This window comes from Brassica rapa, chromosome A06, assembly GCF_000309985.2.
Source record: "Brassica rapa cultivar Chiifu-401-42 chromosome A06, CAAS_Brap_v3.01, whole genome shotgun sequence".
NCBI classification, from domain to species: domain Eukaryota; kingdom Viridiplantae; phylum Streptophyta; class Magnoliopsida; order Brassicales; family Brassicaceae; genus Brassica; species Brassica rapa.
This window is the reverse complement of record NC_024800.2, coordinates 28,220,829-28,244,944: the sequence shown is the minus strand read 5'-3', so window position 1 is coordinate 28,244,944 and position 24,116 is coordinate 28,220,829. Positions and strand designations below refer to the sequence as shown.

The following is a 24,116-nucleotide window of genomic DNA, read 5'->3' as shown; positions in this document are numbered from 1 at the left end:
TGACACCTTCACACCCCGACACACTTAGCCTTTGTATATTTGCTATTATGTTTATATCTATTTACGTATATACGATGCACATGATCACTGTGCAATACACATTTGTTTATATACAATCGTATTTATACGAATTAATGAACACTTCTCTGCATGTAGAGCTGTCGCTCAGATAAGTATTTCTCCAAGGAAACAAAGTGCTCTCGGAGTGGAGATAAATATTATTCTTTTTCTTTTTACTTAAGAAACTATACTGTCATAATATTGCAGACATTAAAAATTTGTAGTAAATGGTAGGGGACAGTTTATCAGTTCCATTATCAACAAACGAAACCTAACGATAACGTTATCCCTCCACTAACTATATACTCGGAGGGAAATATAATGCTCAGTGGCCGAGCTAGAACTCACGTTTATATGGGTCATAACTCATTTATTAGAGACAAAAATATACATCTATGTGGTTTGAACCTAGGAACATGTGGGTCAATAGGAGAGATCTTGACCAAATTACCACAATAGCAACATGAAAAATAGCCTTACAAGTTTATTTTTATTAATTTCACATGGGTCATTTGACCACCATGCTTCTAAGGTGGCTCCGCCACTGATAATGCTACGTTGAATGTTTTTATTACTCGCTTTGTTTTTAAGGATTTTTTTTTCTTTAAATTAGAAGATGTATTGTTCAGTGAATCGCTCTAAAAAAGTATTGTTCAATGAACCGACGTGAGAAAACTCTACAAATATAAAAGAACTTTAAAAATGTATGTATAAGACATTTTCACAAAAAAAAACAATTAATTACAACACCTTTTTTTACTATTAAACAGAATATTTTGAAGTAAACATTACATAGGAATTCGTTCAGTATTGACAATATTACAAGTTCCAAGAGATCAATATTACAATAAAAGTTATGGACTTACACCAAAAATAAAAGTTATGGACTCTTATTTTTTTTTTTAAGGTAGAGGAATATTTTTTAAAATCCACGACATAGTACAGTCTCTTAATTAACACTCATGAACAAAATCGTAAAAATTAACAATTTGCAATAGATAATGGCTCCACGACGGCGGTGCCCCGCCACCGTATACTACTTTCCGTCGGAAAGTTTCTCCGACCATTCACACTGATCATGTCAACAGATCGTTCACCCATCCAAGATCAAGATCGCCACTAGAACCAATCTCAAAGCTACTCTTATCCCTAGCTTCCGCCGCTGCCGTTGCAGCCGCCGTGAAATCGCTTACACGACCACCACGTGGTGTAAACTCTTCACTGAAAAAGCTCGGCGGCGGGGGCTGAAGCTGAATCTGGCCATTGAGGTAACTTGGAGTAGAAGAAGGTGAAAGAGCAAATTGAAGATCTCTATCTCCGACGTCAAGCCACGGCGGAAGACGGTGATGATAATGGTTGCTCAGACTTGATGAGGCAAGCATCGACGCCGTTGAAACAGGCATGGTAACCATAGACGCCGAAGAAGCCGCGGTGAGTGGTTGCGTGAGACTAAAGGAATCTAAAGAATTAATCATTTCGTTTAGAACTTCCTTGTAAGTCACGGCTGATCGGTGGCGACTCAGCCGTGAAACTGCAGTGACTTTATTAGCCGGAGATAGAGGTGGAGACGACGACGGTGAATGTGCTAAACCGAAGAGAGGGCTCGTCGGAGAGTTGGAACAAAACACACAACACCCATTACTCTTGTTACTTAACACCGACGCGGGTGATGACAACGCCGATCCGCCACCGCCGGAGACCAAACTCTCTGGCGGTGGAGGAACTCTAAGCTGCGGCGGAGAGTGAGCAAAGAAACATATTTTTCTCGTACAATGCTTACCGTCTTTACAAGCCTCCGTACGGTAACGACTAGGATGGAGCCAACACTCGAAAACGCCGTGCGCGAAGCCGCACTCGTCACCACGGCTACAATCACCACCGTGGCGAAACTCAGGGCAGACTTCACCCGTGTAGTGATACCGGCGAGGGTCACGGCGACGGGCTTTTTCGCCGGGGTGAGAGAAAGGACAGTCGGTCCAGTCGTGGCTACGGCTACGAGTGCACCGTCTGATCTTGAATTCGTACATTCGGAAATGGTCTCCGGCGTAAGGATCGTCGGAGTCAGAGTCGTAATGATAGTCTTTCTGATCGTTACCGTCGCGACGGGGACTAGAAGTCGATGAGGGAGATTTGGCGGAGGAAAGAAGCTTTCTCGATGGAATAACCACCGTTGGTTTACCAATGTGGCCGGAGTTGTGATGCTCGATGTCCATGACTACGTGGCTAAAGACGAGAGAGAAAGTTTTGTTATCTTGCTTTGGTTTGGAGACAGACACTGGAAGTGATGAATGTAAGATAAAATGATAGATGCTTTGTTGTCTATATATATGCGTTAGAGTATACATATTATATAGATCACGAAAAGTAAAAATATATCCAGTGTAATGCTACACTAACTTTTAATTATCATAGGGAAAATTGTTTTTTTAGAGCAAAAAAATGATAACTATGTCCCTTTATACTAATCTATACTACTTTATGTCCCATTAGACTAATTTTTTTCAAAATGGCAGTAATGCCCTTAAAATTGTAATTTTTTATTCCTTTTTCGTTTTTTTTTTGTTTTTTTGTTCCTTTTTCGTTTTTTTATTTTTTAAAAAAAAAATCGATTTTTTTTTTCAAAATATAAAAGTGAATATTCCCAAATATTTTGTTTCCATATTTTTAGGAACTGATTTCTTATCCGTAGAATACAACTAATATGTAGAAATCGGTTTCTACAGTTTTTTAGAATTATAGTAATGTTTAGATTTTGATTTCTACATGTTTTAGATTTATAGTAAATCTGTAGAAGTCGGTTTCTACGTGTTTTAGATTTATATTAATGTGTAGATTTTGATTTCTAAAGATTTTAGAACGATAGGTTAAGCATGGAATGTGTATTCTAAATATTTTTAGAATACTCCTATTTACGTAGATCACGTATTCTAAACATTGTAGATTCAATGAAAAATGTGGATTTCGTTTTCTACTTCGTAGAATGTCATTTCTACTTTATTTAGAACATAATATGAAATTTATAATTTTAACTTTTTTTATAACTGGAAAAAATATCACTAAGTTCATATAGGTATTTTATCAAAAGTTACTATTTTTCCAATTTTTTTTTGTTTGTAAAACTATTTATTAAATTTATTTTCAAAAATATTAAAGGGTGTTATAGGAAAATATGACACAAAATATAGATTAGTCTAAAGGAACATAGTTACCATTTTTTTGCTCTAAAAAAACAGTTTTCCCATTATCATATTACGCACGTCTCAATTGTAGTTTCGCGAGTTTTTTTTGTTAATATCGCTATCATATTGCAATCCGAATTTAAATTTGATGCAGTGTTGAAGTGAAATATAGATACACGTCGTGATCAGTTGAGTTTTAATCCAAACAAGGTTTGTTATAGCCATTTAAAACGTGAGATTCGGTTTGATATTGATTAAAAATTAAACACATTTAAAGTGATCTATCAAAAATCACATATAAATTAGAGAAATTTGGAAAGAGATTACTTTTAAGTTTGTAATTTGTTACTTAATTAAGTTTAAGTTTTTATTTGCTAAGTAAGTAAATTTTTTTTTGTTTTGGCAAAATGAAAGTTTTTCGGAAGGTTTTGTTAAATCAATTATTTGCAATTTTACTATTACAACTTGGTAATGATGATAATCCAAACTAGGTCACGCAAAAGTAGCTCATTTGGTTGAACTAATACGATGAGGCCATAAGTTTTTAATTCCGATTTTAGTGGTAGAGATTCACTTCCACCTCTCCCTATACTGGGTTATGGATTAGGTCGTGTGCTTTATGGATTAGAATTTTGATTTTTATCTATGCATATTTTGTTTATACCGGTCTAGGTTTTAAATTATGAATGGTGCTCAATGGCGATGATGTGTGTGCATTGCGCCTTGGTGCAAGAAAGCGCTCGCCTTGCAGATCTCTTGAAGAAGACGTTAGCTAAGTCTTGTTATATACATTAGCTATAGAGTATTGACGTTTATATACATATTTGATAAAGAAAAAAAAGTACAAAAAAATATGAGGTTGTTTAATCTTAATAACTAAATGTACTAGGGATTAACCCGGGCTACGCCCGAGATTTTTATATTTTTCTAATTTAAGTTGTTAAATTATTTATATTTAGGTTATGATATATATTTATATAAATGTTAAGATGTATGTCATAATTAAAATTTATTTTTAAATTTTAACACGTTAAATTAACATATTTTTTACTATTTAAATATTTTTTGTAATTTTATTGGCTATCTAGTTATCATATTTAGCAAAACTATCTGTTGAGTGTTGGAATAAATGTTTTAGATATTTAATTAAACTGCAGAGTATTTTCGGATCGACCACATGCTCAACAATCGATCAATCCGTAAAAAAGATGGTCGATCTTCTTGGCGAGGTAATTACAATTTTAGCAAAAATATCTTTGATTTTCAAATTTAAGTATATAACTATTCTTTTGAATATTATTTTTTTTATTGTATTTTTTGATTAAATTATTGTATTATAATGTTTATGTAAATATTTTTTGTGATGTTTGAATTTGTGTTGTTCGTATACTTAACCTAGATGATATTGATGTTTAACCATTTGTTGTTTTTATTTATTTTTTTAATCATAAATTGTTTTTATTTAAAAACATTATTCATATATAATATAATAGTTTAAGTTTGGAAGATTAATCTATATATATAAATTATGTATATTTTTTAAAAAATAATTTAAGATATTATATATTGAGTAACTGAATTTCTTATCTTGAAAATAAAATATTTATATTTTTGTCTTCATGTTATACTCACCAATCCATCATTGATATTTATAACTCAGTATGTTTTTAAAAAAACTTAGTTTTAAGTAATAAACGAATTTAATAAATTAAATTCATCACCTATAATGTTCTCTAAACTATATTTGAAAACTCTCTAAAATTATATTTTAAGCATAATATTACTATTATTTAATTTTAAGCATAATATATGCAAAACCAACTTAAATTATATTTACAATAGGACTATCCTAAACCGGTTAATAAACCAAAAACAATATTAAACCAACATGAACCAATACTTGATTCGGCGAGGAATGAAGTGTTTCAGGATAAACGCTTGAATGATTATTAACTGTAATGGTTTGATCATGAAAGAGTTAGTATGAATATTAACAATTGTAAGAATAACTTTGAGTCTATGAAAAGTAATTCAATTCCCATGAATAAGTTTGGCTTTTGGAAGTTGCGGGTTTCCCAACAATGAATCCACCTAACAAAAAATTTGTTGTCATAAAAAATCTCATTCAAGGTCATTAAAGGTTTTTGGGACGGCAAAAGTTGATGGTGGAACCATTTTTTTGCTCGAGTGCTTTAAAGTTTTCCTTGATAGAGTGAGGTTGATATTGATGGAATAATGAGTTTTATAGGGACTTTCTTGATGTAAAACTATACATTTTTTTGTCTTATGTGGTATTTCCATTTTTATATAATTTACTACCATTTTAAGATAGATGTACAGTTTAAGATAGATGTTTAAATCTTAATGTACTTTTTCCATTTTTGTAAATGTTTATTTCCATTTCTTATATTTTAATTTACGTAATATCTATATTTTATATTTTAAAATAGATATTTAAATCTTAATGTACTTTTTCCATTTTTTAAAATTGTGTATTTACTTATATTATATATTTTACATTTTTAGATAGATGTTTAATGCTTAATGAAGTTTTTCCATTTTTTTTAAAAAAATTGTGTATTTACTTATTATTATATATATAATTCATATATTATATATTTACATTATTTACTTATTATTTATTTTCCTGTATATGTATTTCCATTTCTTGTACTTTTTATTTACTTAATATTTCTATTTTACATTTTAAGATAGATGTTTAAATCTTAATGTACGTTTTCCATTTTTTTTTAAATTGTATATTTCCATTTGTTATACTTTCTATTTACTTAATATCTATATTTTAAATTTTAAGATATATTTTTAAATCTTAATGAAATTTTCCATTTTTTAAATTGGGTATTTACTTATATTATATATTTACTTATTTTTTTTTTTATATTGTGTACTTCTATTTCTTATGCTTTCTATTTACTAATAATTTTATATTGTAAGATAGATTTACATTTTAAGATAGATGTTTAAATACTAATGTACTTTTTCCATTTTTTTAAATTGTGTATTTCCTTTTCTTATACTTTCTATTTGCATAATATCTATATTTTACATTTTATGATAAATGTTTAAATCGTAATATACTTTTTCCATTGTTTTTAAGTTGTGTATTTCTTTTTCTTATACTTTCTATTTACTTAATATCTATATTTTACATTTTAATATAGATGTTTAATATTTAATGTACTCTTTCCATTTTTTAAAAATTGTGCATTTACTTATTATTGTATATATAATTCGTATATTTATATATTTATAATATTTAATTATTATTTATTTTTCAATATATTGAGTATTTCTCTTTCTTATACTTTATATTTAGTTAATATCTATATTTTATATTTTAAGATAGATGTTTAAATCTTAATGTATTTTTCCATTTTTAATGTAAAACGGCAATGTTTAATAGAAGAACTTGGACAAATAGTCAAATAGTTATATTTATGTTTTTTTTTTATATAAAATAGAAATTTTACATTATGGAGATAAGCCGTTTTTTTAGTGAAAAATGGTAATCTTACATATGTTTAATGTAGTTTTTCTATTTTTTTATGTTCTATGTTTACATTTTATTGTTATTTTTAAATGTAAAATGGTAATCTTACATATGTTTAATGTAGTATTTCCATTTTTTATGTTGTATGTTTACATATTATTTATTATTTTCGAAATTATATATAATGTTTTTTTTTACAAAATAGTAATGTTACATTATGGAGATAAACCGTCTTTTTTTTTAGTGAAAAATGGTAATCTTACATATGTTTAATGTAGTTTTTCCATTTTTATGTTGTATGTTTACATATTATTTTTTTAAAAATAAAAATGTAAAATGGTAATATTACATTATGGAATTAAGCCGTCTTTTTTTTTAAAGTGAAAAATAGTAATTTTACATATGTTCAATGTAGTTTTTCCATTTTTTATGCTTTATGTTTCATATTATTTATAATTTTTAAAAATTAGTAATATTAAAATGTAAAACTATATTTTATGCCACGTGTCATCTTTCGGGAGGATTTTTTTTCGCTGATGTGGATGCTCTATGGAGCCTCAAAAGGTCCCTTTTATTAGTAAGGATTATTTGAAGATAGTTAAAATTTTCAATAGAACGTGAGTCGTAAATCAAAACTCAGAATCTAAGAATTCAAAATCAAAACCCAAACCCAAAAAATATATATTCAAATGTAGAAAACCAAAGTAAATAACTTAAAACAAAACACCTAAAAACCAGCCTCAGAATCACTATGAGCTTCATCATTCTCATCTTCATCATCAATGTCATTGGCATCCTCATTCCAAATCATTTGCCATTAAATCTTCTTTCATCTCATCCTCAAGATCAACCAACGTCATAACATTTGGAGATGGCCCGTAGTGTTTATTCTGAGTTGAGCTACTAGAAACACATTTTTCTTTGTAAGATTTAGATGAACATGCACTCGTTGCTCCTCTAGTAAAATAATTAGGATCTTCTACGTAGAGCTTTGCTCATGAAATTCCATGTCAAATCATTATTTTGCCACACAAAAATCATCATTATTCCAATTAACCACTCATTGCTTTCATAAATATCTTCCAAAAGAATATGATCTATGGTGTCACTTATCTTTGCTCGACGTTGTACGACTCAGTTGTATTTCACAAAAACCATTTTGTTCAATCGGAGTTGTGCTACTTTATTTCTCCTCTTCGTATGAAGCTATTGAATTCAACTTCAATATGTAAAAGTTAAATCACATAAAATCTAAAATGAAGGTTATTAAGAATATTTACAAGTTGGAAGACATACTATTTTCTTTGACAACCAGTAGCACTACAAGTCAAAATAAGGATCTTAACAGCGAAGTTTATGAGATTTGGAGCACAAGACCACAACTCCACTATTAAAATAAAAATGTTGTTACTATTTATGTACTTAAAATAAAATTAATCCGGGTTTGTGATACATGGTGCTTTGATATCTATTTGTCTAATGGACAGTGTCATAATTGAAGATACTGGTAATGTTATCTTCTCTTGAAAATCAGTATTTGGAACCAACATGTTAATGCATAACATACACAAATTATTATTTGAAAATTTTATATCAATCTGTTATTGCAAAACACAGACAAAACATAAACCAATCTGTTAATGCAATTGTACAAGCCCCTTCCACTTCCTCACAACGAGATCATTATGATATTTGTAATGAATTGCATGATTTAATAAAAACTGAGCTTAGCTGATGAAGTTAACACTCCCACCTTTGGTCAATCATCTCAAAACTTCTGTAATTCTCTTGATTCTAGATTTTAAATGTGTATTTTTGTTTATATTGAAATAAATTTATAAATTCAAACTTTATGTTTTTGCTTTACTGATTGGTTTCGGTTCAGTTTTTTTTGCCCACCCCTAAAAATACTGTTATTCTTCATCAACCTCTTGAAAATCACATGCAACTTTATGCGTACCAATTGGTTCACAGTCGGGTGGGTCATCTACTTTCACAAATGAGCAGGTAGATCGTATCACGAGGATCCCCACAACAATAAACAAATACTGGCCACACTCGGGTGGACTCATTTGGTCACCGAATCAAAACACGAAACTTTTTTTGTCTTCTGATTTATTCCCCTATAAAATGGCAATAAGTACCAACGTTAAAACCGCACTCTCAAAAAAACTCATACTTTCAATCTATATTCTTCAGTTTTATAACCAACTACAATAATGTCAAATCACCTTCAAGGGCACTTAACTACTTGCGCAAACCCGGTTTTAACCAAAGAAGAGCAAGAAGTCGACGAGAAAACGGTGAGCTTGCAAGCGGAGAGTATCGTCAACACCATGGCATTTCCAATGGTTTTCAAAGCCGCCTTGGAGCTTGGCGTCATTGACACAGTCGCTGCAGCAGACAACGGCGCATGGCTCTCACCGTTTGAGATTTCTCGTAATCTCCCAACCAAACCAGCCAACCCGGAGGCGCCAGAGTTGCTGGACCGGATGCTGCGTTTACTCGTCAGCCACTCTATTTTGAAGTGCCGTGTGATTGAAAGTAAAGAAAATGGCCGAACCGGAAAGATGGAGAGGGTATATGCAGCTGAACCAGTTTGCAAGTATTTCTTGAAAGATAGTGACGGTTCCGGTTCTCTCGTTTCTCTGTTTATGTTGCTCCAGAGCGACGTATTTTTCAAGACTTGGTAAGTAATTCATTATTGTGTAAATGAGCTGAATCAAGTTATGTCGTACGTCAACTATATTATACCAGTCAATAATCAACTATCTAAACCGCATTATAACGAATGCTCTATATATAGCAATCATAAATGAACAGATGAAGTTGACCAAAAAAAAAGAACAGATGAAGATATTTTTTCTTTCTTTTCACAGGACAAATCTTAAAGACGTGATACTAGAAGGAAGAGATGCATTCAGCTTTGCCCATGGCATGCCACTTTTTGAATACATTAATTCGGATGGACAATTTGCTAAAGTGTTTGATCGTGCCATGTCAGAACCTTCCACCATGATTATGAAAAAGGTTCTAGAAGTTTACAGAGGATTTGAAGATGTTAACACTTTGGTGGATGTTGGAGGAGGATGTGGCACTACGTTAGGTCTAGTAACTTCCAAATACCCTCATATTAAGGGTGTTAATTTCGACTTACCTCAGGTTTTAACCAATGCTCCGTTTTATCCCGGTATAAAACAACATAATGTTTTTGATAAGTTATACTAATGAAGTGTTAGTTTTGGAATCTAGCTCTTAAAATTTTTGTTCAATTTTACTAATTTTAGGAGTGGAGCATGTCTCTGGAGACATGTTCATAGAAGTTCCAAAAGGAGACGCAGTCTTTATGAAAGTAAGTACATTTATACGAATATAAAGTTTAATTTATATTTTCAAGTTTTGTTAAAGTCTATTATTTCTAAAATAATGTGGTTAATTTGTTGATAGTTGATACTACATGACTGGACGGACGAACATTGCATAAAGCTTCTAAAAAATTGTTGGAAGAGTCTACCGGAAAAAGGGAAAGTGATAGTTGTAGATATGATAATACCAACAGAACCAAAGAGTAGTGACCTTTTCTCTAACACTGTGTTTGGTATGGATATGTTGATGCTAACACAATGCTCAGGTGGTAAAGAGAGATCGTTTTCACAGTTGGAGAATTTAGCGTATGGTTCAGGTTTCCTTCGATGTGAAATTATGTGTCTTGCCTATTCGTATTGTGTTATTGAATTCCAGAAATAGATTCTGAAATTGCAAAACAAAATAATGGTTGGTTTGATTTGATGAATGTGAAATGACGGGATAAATATCTGGTTACATATATATCTATATGTAAAGGAATAAATTGTGTGAATTGGAGCTTATTCTAATGATTTTATTGCATGTAATATATTATTATGGTGTCGGCTTGCTTTTGCTCAACTTTCTTTTTAGTTTGTGAAGATTGTTAAGTTTTCAACGAGTGTAATGACTCGGATTACAATAAAAAGGTGTTTTGTCTTATGTTTGTCACTGATATTGTTATTCTTATCCGTGACTTAAATATCTCAATGTCACATTCGTTAACATGTAATGATATTTTATTTTGGTGTAAGAAAATTTCTAAATAAAAAATTAGTTAGAAGATTATAAATTGGTTCTAGGAGTTTATAAATTATTATTTATATCATCAATAAAATAATTAATCTGGGTATCTATCACAAACTAGCTTTTTTAATATCTTTTTGTTTTATCTGAATTTAACTGTGGCTAAACATGATTTCTTATGCTAATTTTTCTGTTTAGAAATCATATTCTTTTAATTTCGATATATAGAGACTACAGCCTTTTTAGTATATATCAATGGATGGTCTAGTGGTGGACAGTTTAATTGGTCAGTTTCATTCTTATAGATTGGTTCACCGGTAGGGGTAAAAGTTTTTGGTTGGCATAAATGAATTAAAACTAGATGAGAGTGTCATTACTATTGAAATGATATATGTAGCCAAAAATATTTTTTATTTGATCTTTTTTTCTATGTCCCAATTGTGATAGAATAAAAATGTGGTTCTGAAATTAATAAAAAAGTTCGATGATCTTAGACTGACTCAATCTATTTGTTTTCTAAGTCGGGTCTAGAATAAGATATAGAATCATCATTGTTTAACAAATTAAATCAAACAAATTCATTATTTGTCCCTCGAGATTTGATATGACGATGCAGAGACAAACACATAAAATTTGCTTACAAAAAAAAGTAGCGTATAGGTTGGTCCTTAAAATGATTCACGTGGTAGTTATTTTTATAAAGAAAGAACAAACACATAAAAACTTCTTCTTCTTTTTTTGTGAAAAAGAACAAACACATAAAAACTTGATTCATGGTTGTTGAAAAAAATAGTAGACCGCGGATCCCGTTGTTAGTTCACCTAGAAGATTTGATATAATTTTTTTTTTGCAACTAAGATTTGATATAATGATATGTTCATATAACAATAATATTTTAAAAGTCCTTACATTTATTTCAAATTTAAAAATGTAAACCCAGTTTTTTTGTTAAAATCGAATAATAAAAAATAAATTGACATACGAACATAATTATATTTATATATAGCAAAAAACAACGAACAAATGACTAACTGTGCTTACAAAAAAAAAGTCTGACTGTGCTTACAAAAAAAAGTCTGACTTTGCTGACAAAAAAAAAATGACTGACTGTATGGAACTGAGATACTCTTTTAATTATCAACTAGACTTTGACCCGCGCGCCCGCGCGGATGTACTTTTCAAATATATGTTGTTATTTTTTTCATGTCACTATTAATATATATTATATGTATCATCATATAAATAATTGTATTTTATACATATCACTATATAAGCTATAATTAATAGCATTTTATACGTACCATCATATACATAATCACATATATTATATTTTTAAAACTTAATGTGAAATATAAAAACCATATTTTAAGTTAGTGTTTGAAATTAGGTTTTTTGTAGTATTTTTCATATATATATTGAAAACATTTTTTATAATGGTTATTGAAAAATATTTTAGTAAAAATCAAATTTAAAATATATGTATATATTTGAATTAATTTTAAATCAATTTTAAATTATTTTTTATATATTTGAATATGTATATGAAGTTTAAATTTTGTTTTATGATTATTTCAGATAAAAGATATTCTTAGTTAATTAGATTGGACTATTTTTGTATATTTTAAAACTGGCTTAGATAGATAGTTTCTAATAATATAATATACTTCTAATTTTTCTTAATAATATAAGCCCTTTTTTAACATAATGCTATTTATATTTCCAAACGACATTATATTCTTTTTTTTAAATTGATATCAATGTTCCCAAACAATTCTTAAAAATACTTCTATTTTAATAAGATAGACTAAACTTTGATTCGTGCATTCGCGCGAATGTCATTTTTATAAATAAAATCTTGAATTTATATATATTCAAATACTATAGATATATAATATTTTCGTATTACACAACTGTTTTATGACATGTCTACACATAATATTTTATATATTTATACGTTGCTATTTTTGATTAATATATTTCATTTCTTTAGTTGTTTGTTTATATGAATGTATTTGTACTTTGTAAAAATTTGGAATATATAAATTAAAAATAAAATATACTAACACATATATAGAATATATTATATATTAATTGTTATAATGGTGAAGCTCTTATTTTAAATCCATTTTGATATATATTATAGTCTAATGCACCGAAGCTCAATTAACTTATTATAAGATCATATTATTAAGATGATTTATAAGTAAATGAATATTATACATTAGAATAAGCCTATTAACATAAGCTTCAGTATTAAATGGCTAAGCTAATTTACAAAGTACATAAATGGGCCTTGCCTTTAAACTAAACCCATCTGGAAGTCTAACTATTTCTTCTTCTTTATCCGGGAAACACGATGTTACCTAACCATTCATCTTCCCCTCGGTGTCTCTTTTATTTTTTTGTGTCGGTGAGGCAGAGATGTATTTCTTCATCTCAATTCATCAACCTTAAACAATCTCCTAATCTCAATCGAAGACTCACCTAACGAAACGAAAAAGATTGTCCCGTAAGTGGATCCATGTGATCTCTCAACGTTAGTCTTATAATTTGTTCTGAAGCGCTTGAGATTTCGTTTTCAGATCTGTGTACTAATTGTTTCATACATATTGATTAGGTAATTCAAATCGTCAAGGATAATCGATGATTGACTTTTTAGAAGTTCTGGCGAAGATGAATGACTTGATTGCAGAAGCTCTGTTTAAATGCTAGAACACCCAAGTATCGTGATCTGAGGAATCACAGAATCTACACTGCAAGGTAAGTTCAGATAGTGTTGTATTAGATGAATACTATTCTAAGTCAGGGTCAACTTTCTTATAGCTTATTGATTTCAGAAATGACTTATTTAGAGGTATCGACAAACTGCTCTTACTGGAGTAAGAGAGGAAGAGTAGCCAGAAGTGATCTATACAAAAAAGCAAGACGGAAGGGAGAAGTACAAAAATATGAGAATCAGTTCTACAAAAGTCAAAGTGAAGGGACAAAAAAAAACATGGTAAGTAGTTGTTAAATATTGATACCTTTCATAATATGTCGTGTGATTGCCTGCTAGTTAAAAAAAAACGAATTTTGTTTCTTTTTATACAAATCATATAATGATATTAGACCTTTTAATGTTTTGCATGATACTGGATCGTTCTGAGAACCAAGTACTTCCAGCTATCCACCTGCAAATGAAGACAACAACCTTGCGAACAATAGAAACATAACACGGTTAGTAGTTACTTATTTATCTTAAGTAATTCATATGGTGAAACCTATGTAGAACGATTTAGAATCAGTTAGAAGATTGAAAGAACCTTTCTTTAACTATAAATAAAAGGTTTCAACTTGACTGAGATGCATTTCTAGGTACATGTTAATGATAGTCTTATATAACAAAAAAAATAAAATAGATTCAAATTACTTTGTGAGAATGAATATGTTTGTCCTAAACAAAGGAAAAAGAATCTTATTTAAGCGAATGTTTGTTTGATAACCACGAAAAAATGTTGTTTAAAAAAATTAAAACAATCTTTCTGAAGCATACGAACCAGTAAGCATTCTTCCACCAGAACAAACATGTGGGTATCTGATACTTGCACAAAAAACTGGTCATTCATTTAACTTCTGTGTCTTTCTAAGACATACAAGAAAACACAAATACAACTCTTAATCAGAAAAAGAACTCTACATAAAACTAAAAGGTCTGACTTTTGAGAAGAGTAAAAGTTGTCGCTAACGACATGTTTAGGTTGAGGATGTTCAATGCTTTTCTCTTGACGCAATAGAGTAGGGGTATATATAGTTCCCTTTCGAAAGGGTATGTTAAATAGGAGAATTTAAGAAAAGATTTTGTTAGTTGTGATTCTAAAGAATTGAAAAAATAATATATACGGTTTTGAATTAGTGACTAAACATTTCTTATATATTAAATCAGCATACTAACAGAAATATTCGTTTTAAAGATTAGCCAAACGTGATTTGCAAGTTAGATAATAAAATGTGCAGATTTTGTTAGTTTAATGATATCTTTTTCGTTATGATGACTGCGTTGAAATGCTGAACAATTATGGAAGGTTTTTGAGTTTAGGAAAAAAATGAATTTATCAGTTTTATTTAGTGCAGTTAATTGTCATTGCGTTAGTTATGGGTTTACGAAATTTATGGAATGTTATTGATTAGGAAAATACAATTTATGGAATGTTATTGATTAGGAAAGTACTAAATTATTGGTATACGATAATACCTTTAGGATTATATTCCAAGATTTGTAACACATTACTTGCATAAAGACTATGTATCTTCGAATTTGTATTAATAAAAAGATGAAAGTTATAAAAAAAAAAAAATCTTAGCTTGATCGATACATTTTAACATACATCATGCTACAAAACCAAAAAACCAATAGATACATGAAAACGATACTAAGATGAGTAACAATTCTTTGATAATTACAGTCTTTCTTAATCATGATATATATAATGAATCGGAAGTATGTGGTTGATTATTTAAATTTTTTTTTAATGCAGTCAACTGAATTTTGTATCTATCTAATCTATTGGTTTTAATTGTGCAGACCCAGATTAACCGAGACATATTTGGTCTGGAAACCCGCAAGAATAAGTTCCGTCCGGTTTTGTTTTGAGTTATTTAAAGCGGCTCAAATTTAATTAGATGGCTTAGTCATTTTATAAAACGACTGTGCATAAGGTCAGTGGCAATCAATTGTAATTATTTGGGAAAAGTCTGGGTCAAGTACAAAATGTACTTCTGTTTTAATAGTTTAGATGATACACATGACACATCTTCTTTCTTAAAAGAGAAAAACCATTTGAAACTAACCTTATTTTCATGCATGATTTATATAAATTGCCATTGAGATTTAAAGTTTCATTAATGGTCTTTTAATCTTTTCGACATCATTACCAACCAAACAAAATCGTATGCCGAACCGACTTTCCGGGTTAGTATACGATTAAGGGCAACATTATCGCAACGTTCCAGCTGGTCCTTAAGGGCAGAGGACCCACAAAAACACCAGAACTGAAGGGGAAAGTCGTTATATAAGCAACGTTCCAGCTTGTCTTTCATCCTTTGATATATCTTGCGTCCTTTGCTTTTTTTATTTTAAAGACTTAAAATTGTCCTAGCGATAATGATGGCCTAAGCTTGCTGAAAATGGTATAATAATAGCTGAAACTTTACAGCCATATGTATGCAATATAGGTTAAAGTTCTGAGCTGAAACTTTGTCAGGTAGAGGAAGAGAGAGCTCTTAAGCAACTGAGAAGGACAATGGTTCCTCAAGCCAGACCAGTGCCAAATTTCAACAACCTTTTTTACCTCGGAAGTAAGTTGTAATCCAAATCAGGAGTTGGTTTCTTTTTTCTCTTTTCTTGCCTTTTTAGTCAAAATAAAACTCCAAACCAATTAAAAACACAGGTCAAACAAGGAGACGACAAAACCAAAGTCACCGAAGCTTAAAGTGACTAGAAGAATGGAGAGGAGAACAATGATGGCTTCTTCTTCTACTTGCATGAGATAAATAGCTTATATGAAGTAAAAAGATTAAGCATCAGCAGAAAAATTACTGTTCAAGAACGCTTGAACCACAGCCATCTTCCTGTGTTCCAAGTTCCAACTGATATATAGATTTCCCTTGTAAGAACTAGCTCCGTAAATATTAAACATCGTCTACAATAAGCAAAAAAAAAAGGACCGTCACAAATGTAAAACTCCATAGATATCAAAAACCAACTGGGATATATAATCCTTGATCCGTCTTTATATATACGTTGTTGTTTTGCAGCACGTACTTCAAACTCCAAGTTTCTTCACTCGGTTTGCTTCTGCCTGTAAGCTATGGTCTGAAAAGAAACAAAACCAAATAAGGAATATTTTTTTCAGATAGTTGAATCATACATGGAATAAGAATAATGAACAGATATATAGAAAAAAAATTATTTATTATCAAAGACGCTATACCAAATGTTGTTCCTGGCTTGAATTGAAATCGGTTTTGAGCTTCGACAATGTTTCATTGTCTTCCAGACTTTGCATCTCATCTTTGGATACTACTGCTGAAGCAGGAAGAGTCTCTATTGCCTTATCTTCTCCTCCTAATCCTCTTTTTACCAACAATTCAACATCTTCAGTTTTCAAATGCATCTTAAGTGCCACAAACTGTTCAACATTGAGATAACACACAAGTATTTTAGCGCGTATGTGACTAGGAATCATCTATATATATTACAAACTTTCTATACGTGAACTGAAAATTAAAGACTAGTTACTTTTTTTATTGTGACAAGACTGATGTTAATAGAGAGAGAGATGAGTACTCACTTCACGGAGTTGTTTCACAAGGAAGGTGGGTCTGCAACAGAGATATGGCTGTGGTAAGTCTGGTACACATTTGGTATCCAGTGAGACAAGCTTGACATCAATATCCACCTGCAGAGAGTAAGTGTAATCAAAATCAAAATCTGAAACACGGAGAAACATCTCTTTCTTTACTTTGGTACCTCAACACTCTTTCCATCTACGCTACTGCGTTTTAGATACTCCACAAGTTTATTAACGCGAGCATTTCTCACACTCTTACTACTACCTCCTGTTGTATTATTCTCATGCCTGGGGTTACTCCTTGTAGCGCTTCTTCCCCAAGCGAGCATCTCAGGATTCCACACAAGCCCCGGAGATATCCCTTTGCTGCTGTCTCTATACACTTCTGTATCTTTATCTCCGCAGTTACCATTGTTGTTGTTTGCAGACCGTTTCCTACGTTTTCTCACCCGGACTTCTGGACCACGCTCATCTGAAGACGAATCTCTGCCTCCTCCTCCGTTGTTGTTGTTATGATCTTCATTATTATCATCGTCTTCATGGGCTTCATCAGCGTTTTGTTCCGTGTTTCTGGAGTTCCTTCTCCTCCTGGAGCCACTTCCACTACGCTGTGATCTCATTAAAACCGCTGCCTCTTTACCAAAAGATTTTCTTTTCACAAGAGCCTCTGATTGTCTTTGTGATATTTCAGCTATAGATGCTTGAATCTACACAAAACCCATAACTCCGGTTAAAAGTTAAAAAAGAGTAAATAACAACATTCTCAACAGTAACAAAATTGCCATATGTATCAGACCTGCTTATTACGAGCTTTGTCATCTTCGTGGAAAGCGAATTCCTTAAGAAGTAGAAATTAAAAGAAAAAGCATTTAAACCTCTCAGAATAATATTAATAATGTTGAATCTTTTACCTCTTCCTCATAGGTATCAATATTAGTGAACAAAGCTGCAATAAGAGCATCAAACTTTGGGTCGTCTCTAAGAGAACGACGGCTTGCACAGTGTTTCCTGCAAGCAGGACATTCGTTGTTCCTGTAGTAGCAATAAACTCCTGAACATGTTAACTAGAAAGTGGCATCATAGATAGAAAAGAAAGGGAAGCATACCCTAATCTCATGGACTTATCAATACATTCCCGACAGAAGCGGTGCAGGCACTCCATCACAGTCCTTGTTTTCTTTATAATTCCTGGGAAGAAAACAAGAAACTCGTATCAGCATATGCATACACTGTACTAGTGGGAGCTTAAGCTCAATAGGATTCTAAAAATTTGAAAAACATATTCTCTGAAGGAAAGCAACAACATTGGAGTTGAAGTACCTAAGCAAATAGGACACTGGACGTCTTTACGGATTTCCCCAAGATCAATTTCCATAAACCTGCATTTTAAGATTGAGACAAAACAAAGATGAAGAAGAATCTGTCAAAACTGGAACTTGCATATTTTGTTTTGAAAGTTAAGTTGAATGGGTTATATCAAGAGTAACGAATACTATAAACCACCACAAGAGGTGAGATAGTTTGGAGCAGCAAGAAGACAGTAAGTACACAACATGCAAGCGCTAAGACGATGAATCATCAGATTACTAACTCAAACAGAGAAAATTCCACATTTTACTGGTTTGAGACAAAACCCATCAGAACCCATTACGGCAAAAGCACACATCTATAGAGAGAGAGAGAAGAAGAAGAATCGTACTCTGATTTGTCTGCTGATGGACTTTTCTCCTTAGAATCTGACCAAAAAGAAATGAGAAGAGAAAGTCCATCACATGAAACAAACACAACAACAAGAAGAAGCGTGAGTTACGTTTCCACGAGTACAAAAGCCTTTACCTTCTTCTGGTTCTTCATCACCTTCTTCCTCTTCTTCCTCCTTCTCTGCTTCGTCGCGTTTCACTTCTTCTTGTTCTTGTTCGTCGTCTTTCTTCTCAAGCGTCGAGTGTTGTAGATCCTCTGGTTGGTTGTTCTCTTCAGCTTCCGGGTCAAATCGGTCGAGTTGTTGTTGTTGTTGGTCTCCTCCACCATCCCCTTGCTTCTTCACAGGCATTGTCGGAGGAGACTCATGTGATCCTCCCTCCTCCCTCTTCTCTTCCTCTCTCCATATCGCTCTTACCCTATTCATCTCTTCTTCTTCTTCTTCTTCTGCTCTCCTGCGTTTCTGTTTCTTTCCCTTTGCTTCGCTTCGGTTCGGTGTGTCGATATATAGAAAGAAGAACGCAAAAGGAGAATGAAATCTGACGACGCAAAACTAAAAAGAAATAAAAAAGTTGGAAGAGTGATTTAACCCCCCTTTTTTTTTTGTTAATTTCCTTCTTTTTAATTATCGTTTATATTGAACTCAATTTCTTTTTCTGCATAATTCCATTTTTCACATGCCATTTCACTGTATATCTTAAAAGTTTATATTGTTGGCAGAAGAATATTAAATAAATGGGTGTTTTTTTCATTTCTTGACTATAACAGGGGTGTTGTGTGATCGAAATCAAACTTGGAGGGTTAATTTTCTCTTTAACCTCTAATTGGGGGGGGCTGCGTAAGGAAGAGTTTTTCTAATTACTATTGTTGGATGACTAAGGTCATACAATTAATCTGCTGGGCTGATTAATCTGATTAGACACTATACACAGTAAAGACCATTGCAGGCCATCTTTATCGGCCCATTTGTAGTGCTGTGACTGTGATTTACAACAACAAAAGAAAAAAGATTATGATCGCTAAACCGATAGCGAGTGTTTATTGATTTTGTCTTCCCTTCGTCGACTTGTGTTTTTCAGAGCCAAATTGAAATTTCGGAAAGTTTTGGGTCTTCCAAATGCAATATTTTCCTCAGGGGTCAACAATCAATTTTGAAGAATACAAACCTTGGCAGATTTTTTTTTATATTGACTTTCCATAAGTAAACATTCTCCGTTTAATGTGAACTTGTTGTGCAAGGCGTAGTCTCAATATATTAGAGCTAAACCACGATGGAGAAGCTGAATACTCACAAGATTCACAGACATTTTGTTCAGGGTTTACACAATGTTCCAGCTTAATTTCAAACCTTCTGTCTTTAGAAATGTCATCGTAAGCTTTCTATTGCTTTGTTTTGTGTTCTTTTATAAAATTTTCGCTTAGTTGTGTCTGAATATATTTCAATGTGCAGAGACACACTACAAATAGCGTTCGAATGTTCTCATCTTCAACACCAACCTTCCCGTTTATGCTGATTGACTACCTCACCAACTTCTCATCCGTTGAAGACGATGGTCCTGTGACAAAATGGTATGGAAGCAGTCCCCCAAATTGCTACAATCAAAAGGAAATATTGATTAGAGACTTGAAACTCAGGGAGGAGGTCCTTGAAGCAATGACTTCTGGATTTTCGCGTAACCAATCATTTGGATTCTATGATTATTATCAATCTGATAGTGGTGATAACCCTCCTATTCTCCTCAAACACAAACCCTCTAACCCGGAGTTAACAGAGGTAAGTGCACAGCTACCTCCTTTGCCTTGTGGTACCAAGATCCAGAACATTGCCATGTCAAGTTTTTCTAACCGAAGAAGAGATTGGGCTGTGTGTGTGAAGTTACCTGGTTCTCAGTTAAGTCTTTGTAGACCTTTTGCTTTTGGTCAGTTTAAATGGATAAACATCAAACCAATGCCTGAGTCTATAAGCTCTTTCTCGAGTATTATGTTCTCCAAGAAAGATCAAAGGTTTTACATTCCATCACCTGGAGGCAACCATCTGTGCTCTTTGGATCTCAACTTCAAGGAGGGTGACATGCCTCGGTTCTTGCGCATCGGGTTCGAAGATTATCCTAAGTCGGTGGTTAGCGAGTTGGAGGAATTGAATTCTTGTTCCAGGACAGACCACATTGTGGAATCACCCACTGGAGAGCTCTTCTACATTAAGTGGTATGCATATATAATTAAACCCTAGTCCTTTTTTTTCTTGACTATGCATTGACTTAATCTTTTATTTCTTTTGGCAGGTACGGTGAGGAGTACGAGGGTGAGGACTTGGATAGAGATGAAAACTACAACGATGTGGTGAGATCGTTGACGCACAAAACCAAAAAGTTCATGGTGTTTAGAGAGAAAGAAACAGGATACGCTGAAGAAAAGAAGAATGAGGTTATAATATACACAGAAGAAGATGATAAGACTATGACCTACACAGAAGACATTGGAGATCTCTGCATTTTTGTTGGACATAGTCAGGCTTACTGTGTCCCGGCCAGCTCGTCCCCTGGACTCAAGCCTAACTGCATCTATTTCGTGGGCTACAGCTTCGGTGTTTATGATATCACCACAAAAACTTGCACTACCTTCTTTACCAGAGATGCTGACGAAGAAGATAGTGAGATAGCTCCATTAAGGAGATTAGATTTCCCTTACTGGCCTCCCCCATTTCCGATCTCTTGTTAAGAACTAACAAAAAAAAAGCTTTAGTTTTTCTTTTGTTCGTGAGTTTTGTGTTCGTTCTTATTTTTCTTTATTATAGACACATTGATGAGTACACGTATAGTTATCCTTTTATTAAAAGCTCGAGAGCTTCTTGCCTGCACCTTTTTGCTTCAGAATGCACTCTAAAACATATTAGTCATGCCCGTCTCGTTTTTTTTTTGACAACATTATTCAAATACTAACTAGAATCTCCAACCGAAGAATTATAATATCATGCCCGTCTCGCTAAACTTATGAACCTTGTACAAATTATAATATCTCGTAAGAATAATAAAAAACATTAGAAAGGGACCTAACTTTTAGAAATATTACCCTAATCTTTATAAAAGCACCTGATATGGGCTGGAGATCTATCACTTTCAAAATTCAAGTTGGAGTTGAATTGTTTTTATCCCTTAAATTGCAAAAGCTCTCAATAGTTTATTCAAACAAGAAGACTCGAAAGGTGCAACAATCTTCTACAAGATAAAAGTATAAACCAGCAAAATTAACCGTCCAGCTCTTCAAAAAGAGCATAACTTTGGAACATTAAAAAAAGGTAAAAACTCAAAACAAGTCTTTGAACATTCACCATAATCAGGCCTGACCTTCGGGTTTCTTATCCTCTGCAGCTACATTAGTCTCTGCTCCTCCTCCTCCTTCAGTGTTGTTTTCCTCAGGTGGCTGAACCTGCTCATCTTCAGGGAGAGGCTCTTCCACATAATCATTCTCAAAAGCATCAGCCGGAACCTCGTAAATCCTAACTTGAGGCTTGGACGGATCCTTCACCAAAACATACTTCCCTTCACTCAGCTTCATACACAGATCAACAATCGACTTCACAATTCCCCACATGTTGTTAGTGTTCAGATTAATCTGCCCAGCAAAATCCTTCGGCTTATACCCCAGAACCGATAGTATAACATGGTTAAAATGATCACGAGGGTGAACCCTAGAAACAAAACCAATCTTCATCATATCCGCATTAGCCAAGAGAGCCTGTGCAGTCCACTTAGCTAACTTATTACCATTGTTCTTCAACTCATTAGCTAAAACCGCACCTCTCTGAGTCTCTAGCTTCTGCCTCCAATCAACACCAGAGTACTTAGGATCAAACTCGTTAAGCGCGTTCAAAGTGAGGAACGACTTCTGGTTATTCAGCTCAACAGTGCTCTGCAACTCACACCTAGCGACTAGATACATACTATCATCAAGCTTCCATCTCCTATACCTATAAGCAACAGAAGCATTCTCTTCACCTTCATTAGCATTAGGGATAGGCTCATCAAAAGCCTCCCTCTTCCCGTTCTTAACCAAAACCTGCTGCGCGAAGTTCTGGTTGATGAAAGCAGCCTCCACGCCGAGAGAATGAGCAGAGTTGATATCGTCTTTCCCTTCAGGCAACGGCTCCTGAGAAGTCTCGTGAACAGACAACAAATCAAGCGGAGAACCATCCCTCTTATCAAAGAAGAGCTTGTTCCCAACGCGTTGGATCACAAGATCCCACGAGTAAACCGACCTAGGAGCACACATGAGAGCAGCAAGGATCGCATCAGTGGCGAAAACAGTAGCTTTATCCTCCTTAGCGAGACGCCTGATAACAAGATCATCACTCGTGGTAACCTTAAAGCTCCTGTTCTTGAAACGCTCGAGTCTCCGCTCAGCTTTAGGAGTGATGCGATCGAAAGTCCGATCGTAACACTCGAGACCGCCGCAGAGGAGGAGATCCTCCGGCTCCTGAACCGTGAAGGAGAGCTTCGAGAAGCTGGAGAAAGGAATCTGCTCGAGCATATTCCACTCGGGCTGAATATCCACCGACGACTTAAACGCGGCGGCCTCGCGTCGCTGCTGGTGGATATTGTTGCGGTTCATATTGTAATGGCGATCGCGACGAGCTCGATCTTTCTCCGCTTCGCGTTTCTTCGCTTCCACTTCTTCGTCGCGGCGCTGGGGGAGCTGGTTACGGTTATGGTACTGGTTGAATCTCCATTTCGGTCCGAATTTGGGACGCGGCGGGGGCTTGCCGTCGACCAATCGGAAAGCTGCGTCTTCGTCGGGGTTAGCGAGGCCGAAGCCTTCGTCTATGGCAAAGGCGGAGAAATCGAAGATGGCGGAGGGATCGGACTTGGATCCGGTGGGGGGACGAGCGGAGGGGTTGGAGAGAGATCGAGTCCAATCGGCGACGCGTCCTAGCTTCTCTGAGCGAGAGAAGGAAGCCAAGGGGACGTTAGGGAGGAGATTCGCGGCGGCGACGCTGGTGGAGGAAGTGTCGGAGGTATCTGGAGGTCCCCAGCCATCGGAATTATAAGGTACAGTGCCGACTTCGAAGGTTTCGAACACCATCGTCGAGAGGAGGAAGAGGAAGAAGAAGAAGAAGAAGAGCTAAGTGAATAACACAATCTTGTATGCGGCCGCAAGTGGTGAAAACCCTAGATATTGGAACGAGTCATGGGTTAATGAGGAGCATTTTGATGTAAAGAGATCATTAGCCTCAAAGCCCATTATTCGTAC

The 24,116-nt window shown here is 33.5% G+C and overlaps 5 protein-coding genes across 10 annotated transcripts; 2 read left to right on the top strand and 3 right to left on the bottom strand.

Annotated features, from left to right (window-relative positions):
- Positions 1-740: 740 nt before the first annotated feature.
- Positions 741-2,619, bottom strand: LOC103827917 (zinc finger CCCH domain-containing protein 61). Its single transcript, XM_009103479.3, has one exon. It carries the CDS (start codon positions 2,403-2,405, stop codon positions 1,137-1,139), a length of 1,269 nt encoding a protein of 422 aa, XP_009101727.2. The 5' UTR covers positions 2,406-2,619; the 3' UTR covers positions 741-1,136.
- A 6,350-nt stretch (positions 2,620-8,969) lies between these two features.
- Positions 8,970-15,737, top strand: LOC103827916 (indole glucosinolate O-methyltransferase 4). Of its 6 annotated transcripts, none has more exons than XM_033272403.1 (8): positions 8,970-9,439; positions 9,630-9,940; positions 10,038-10,102; positions 10,198-13,351; positions 13,460-13,602; positions 13,695-13,840; positions 13,951-14,058; positions 15,404-15,737. In XM_033272403.1, exons 1-4 carry the CDS (start codon positions 8,970-8,972, stop codon positions 10,495-10,497), a joined length of 1,146 nt encoding a protein of 381 aa, XP_033128294.1. In that variant the 3' UTR covers positions 10,498-13,351; positions 13,460-13,602; positions 13,695-13,840; positions 13,951-14,058; positions 15,404-15,737. The 6 variants fall into 6 exon arrangements, with proteins under 6 accessions (XP_033128294.1, XP_033128290.1, XP_033128293.1 ...); XM_033272399.1 differs by having other exon boundaries at positions 13,680-13,840; XM_033272402.1 differs by having other exon boundaries at positions 10,198-13,378; positions 13,680-13,840.
- A 639-nt stretch (positions 15,738-16,376) lies between these two features.
- LOC103827915 (putative E3 ubiquitin-protein ligase RING1a) lies at positions 16,377-19,538 on the bottom strand. Its single transcript, XM_009103477.3, has 10 exons — positions 19,008-19,538; positions 18,871-18,907; positions 18,492-18,550; positions 18,278-18,359; positions 18,083-18,203; positions 17,968-18,009; positions 17,351-17,878; positions 17,172-17,279; positions 16,812-17,009; positions 16,377-16,693 (listed from the first exon to the last, which is right to left on the bottom strand). The coding sequence occupies exons 1-10, from the start codon at positions 19,294-19,296 to the stop codon at positions 16,661-16,663; spliced, it is 1,497 nt and encodes a 498-aa protein (XP_009101725.1). The 5' UTR covers positions 19,297-19,538; the 3' UTR covers positions 16,377-16,660.
- A 274-nt stretch (positions 19,539-19,812) lies between these two features.
- Positions 19,813-22,163, top strand: LOC103827912. Its single transcript, XM_009103475.3, has 3 exons — positions 19,813-20,240; positions 20,320-21,074; positions 21,152-22,163. Exons 1-3 carry the CDS (start codon positions 20,196-20,198, stop codon positions 21,585-21,587), a joined length of 1,236 nt encoding a protein of 411 aa, XP_009101723.1. The 5' UTR covers positions 19,813-20,195; the 3' UTR covers positions 21,588-22,163.
- LOC103827911 (eukaryotic translation initiation factor 3 subunit D) lies at positions 21,984-24,052 on the bottom strand. The gene has a single exon (XM_009103474.2). It carries the CDS (start codon positions 23,946-23,948, stop codon positions 22,203-22,205), a length of 1,746 nt encoding a protein of 581 aa, XP_009101722.1. The 5' UTR covers positions 23,949-24,052; the 3' UTR covers positions 21,984-22,202.
- Positions 24,053-24,116: the final 64 nt, after the last annotated feature.

Bases quoted from the DNA above. Each gene is read 5' to 3' on its own strand.
- LOC103827917 (XM_009103479.3), bottom strand. From the start codon at position 2,405: ATGTATACTCTAACGCATATATATAGACAACAAAGCATCTATCATTTT.
- LOC103827916 (XM_033272403.1), top strand. From the start codon at position 8,970: ATGTCAAATCACCTTCAAGGGCACTTAACTACTTGCGCAAACCCGGTT. The intron at 9,941-10,037 runs GTATAAAACAAC...TACTAATTTTAG, and splicing joins CAATGCTCCGTTTTATCCCG to GAGTGGAGCATGTCTCTGGA. The intron at 10,103-10,197 runs GTAAGTACATTT...ATTTGTTGATAG, and splicing joins GAGACGCAGTCTTTATGAAA to TTGATACTACATGACTGGAC.
- LOC103827915 (XM_009103477.3), bottom strand. From the start codon at position 19,296: ATGAATAGGGTAAGAGCGATATGGAGAGAGGAAGAGAAGAGGGAGGAG. The intron at 17,280-17,350 runs GTACCAAAGTAA...TACTCTCTGCAG, and splicing joins TAGATGGAAAGAGTGTTGAG to GTGGATATTGATGTCAAGCT. The intron at 16,694-16,811 runs GTATAGCGTCTT...GTTTCTTTTCAG, and splicing joins CAAGCCAGGAACAACATTTG to ACCATAGCTTACAGGCAGAA.
- LOC103827912 (XM_009103475.3), top strand. From the start codon at position 20,196: ATGTTCCAGCTTAATTTCAAACCTTCTGTCTTTAGAAATGTCATC. The intron at 20,241-20,319 runs GTAAGCTTTCTA...TTCAATGTGCAG, and splicing joins CTGTCTTTAGAAATGTCATC to AGACACACTACAAATAGCGT. The intron at 21,075-21,151 runs GTATGCATATAT...TTCTTTTGGCAG, and splicing joins GAGCTCTTCTACATTAAGTG to GTACGGTGAGGAGTACGAGG.
- LOC103827911 (XM_009103474.2), bottom strand. From the start codon at position 23,948: ATGGTGTTCGAAACCTTCGAAGTCGGCACTGTACCTTATAATTCCGAT.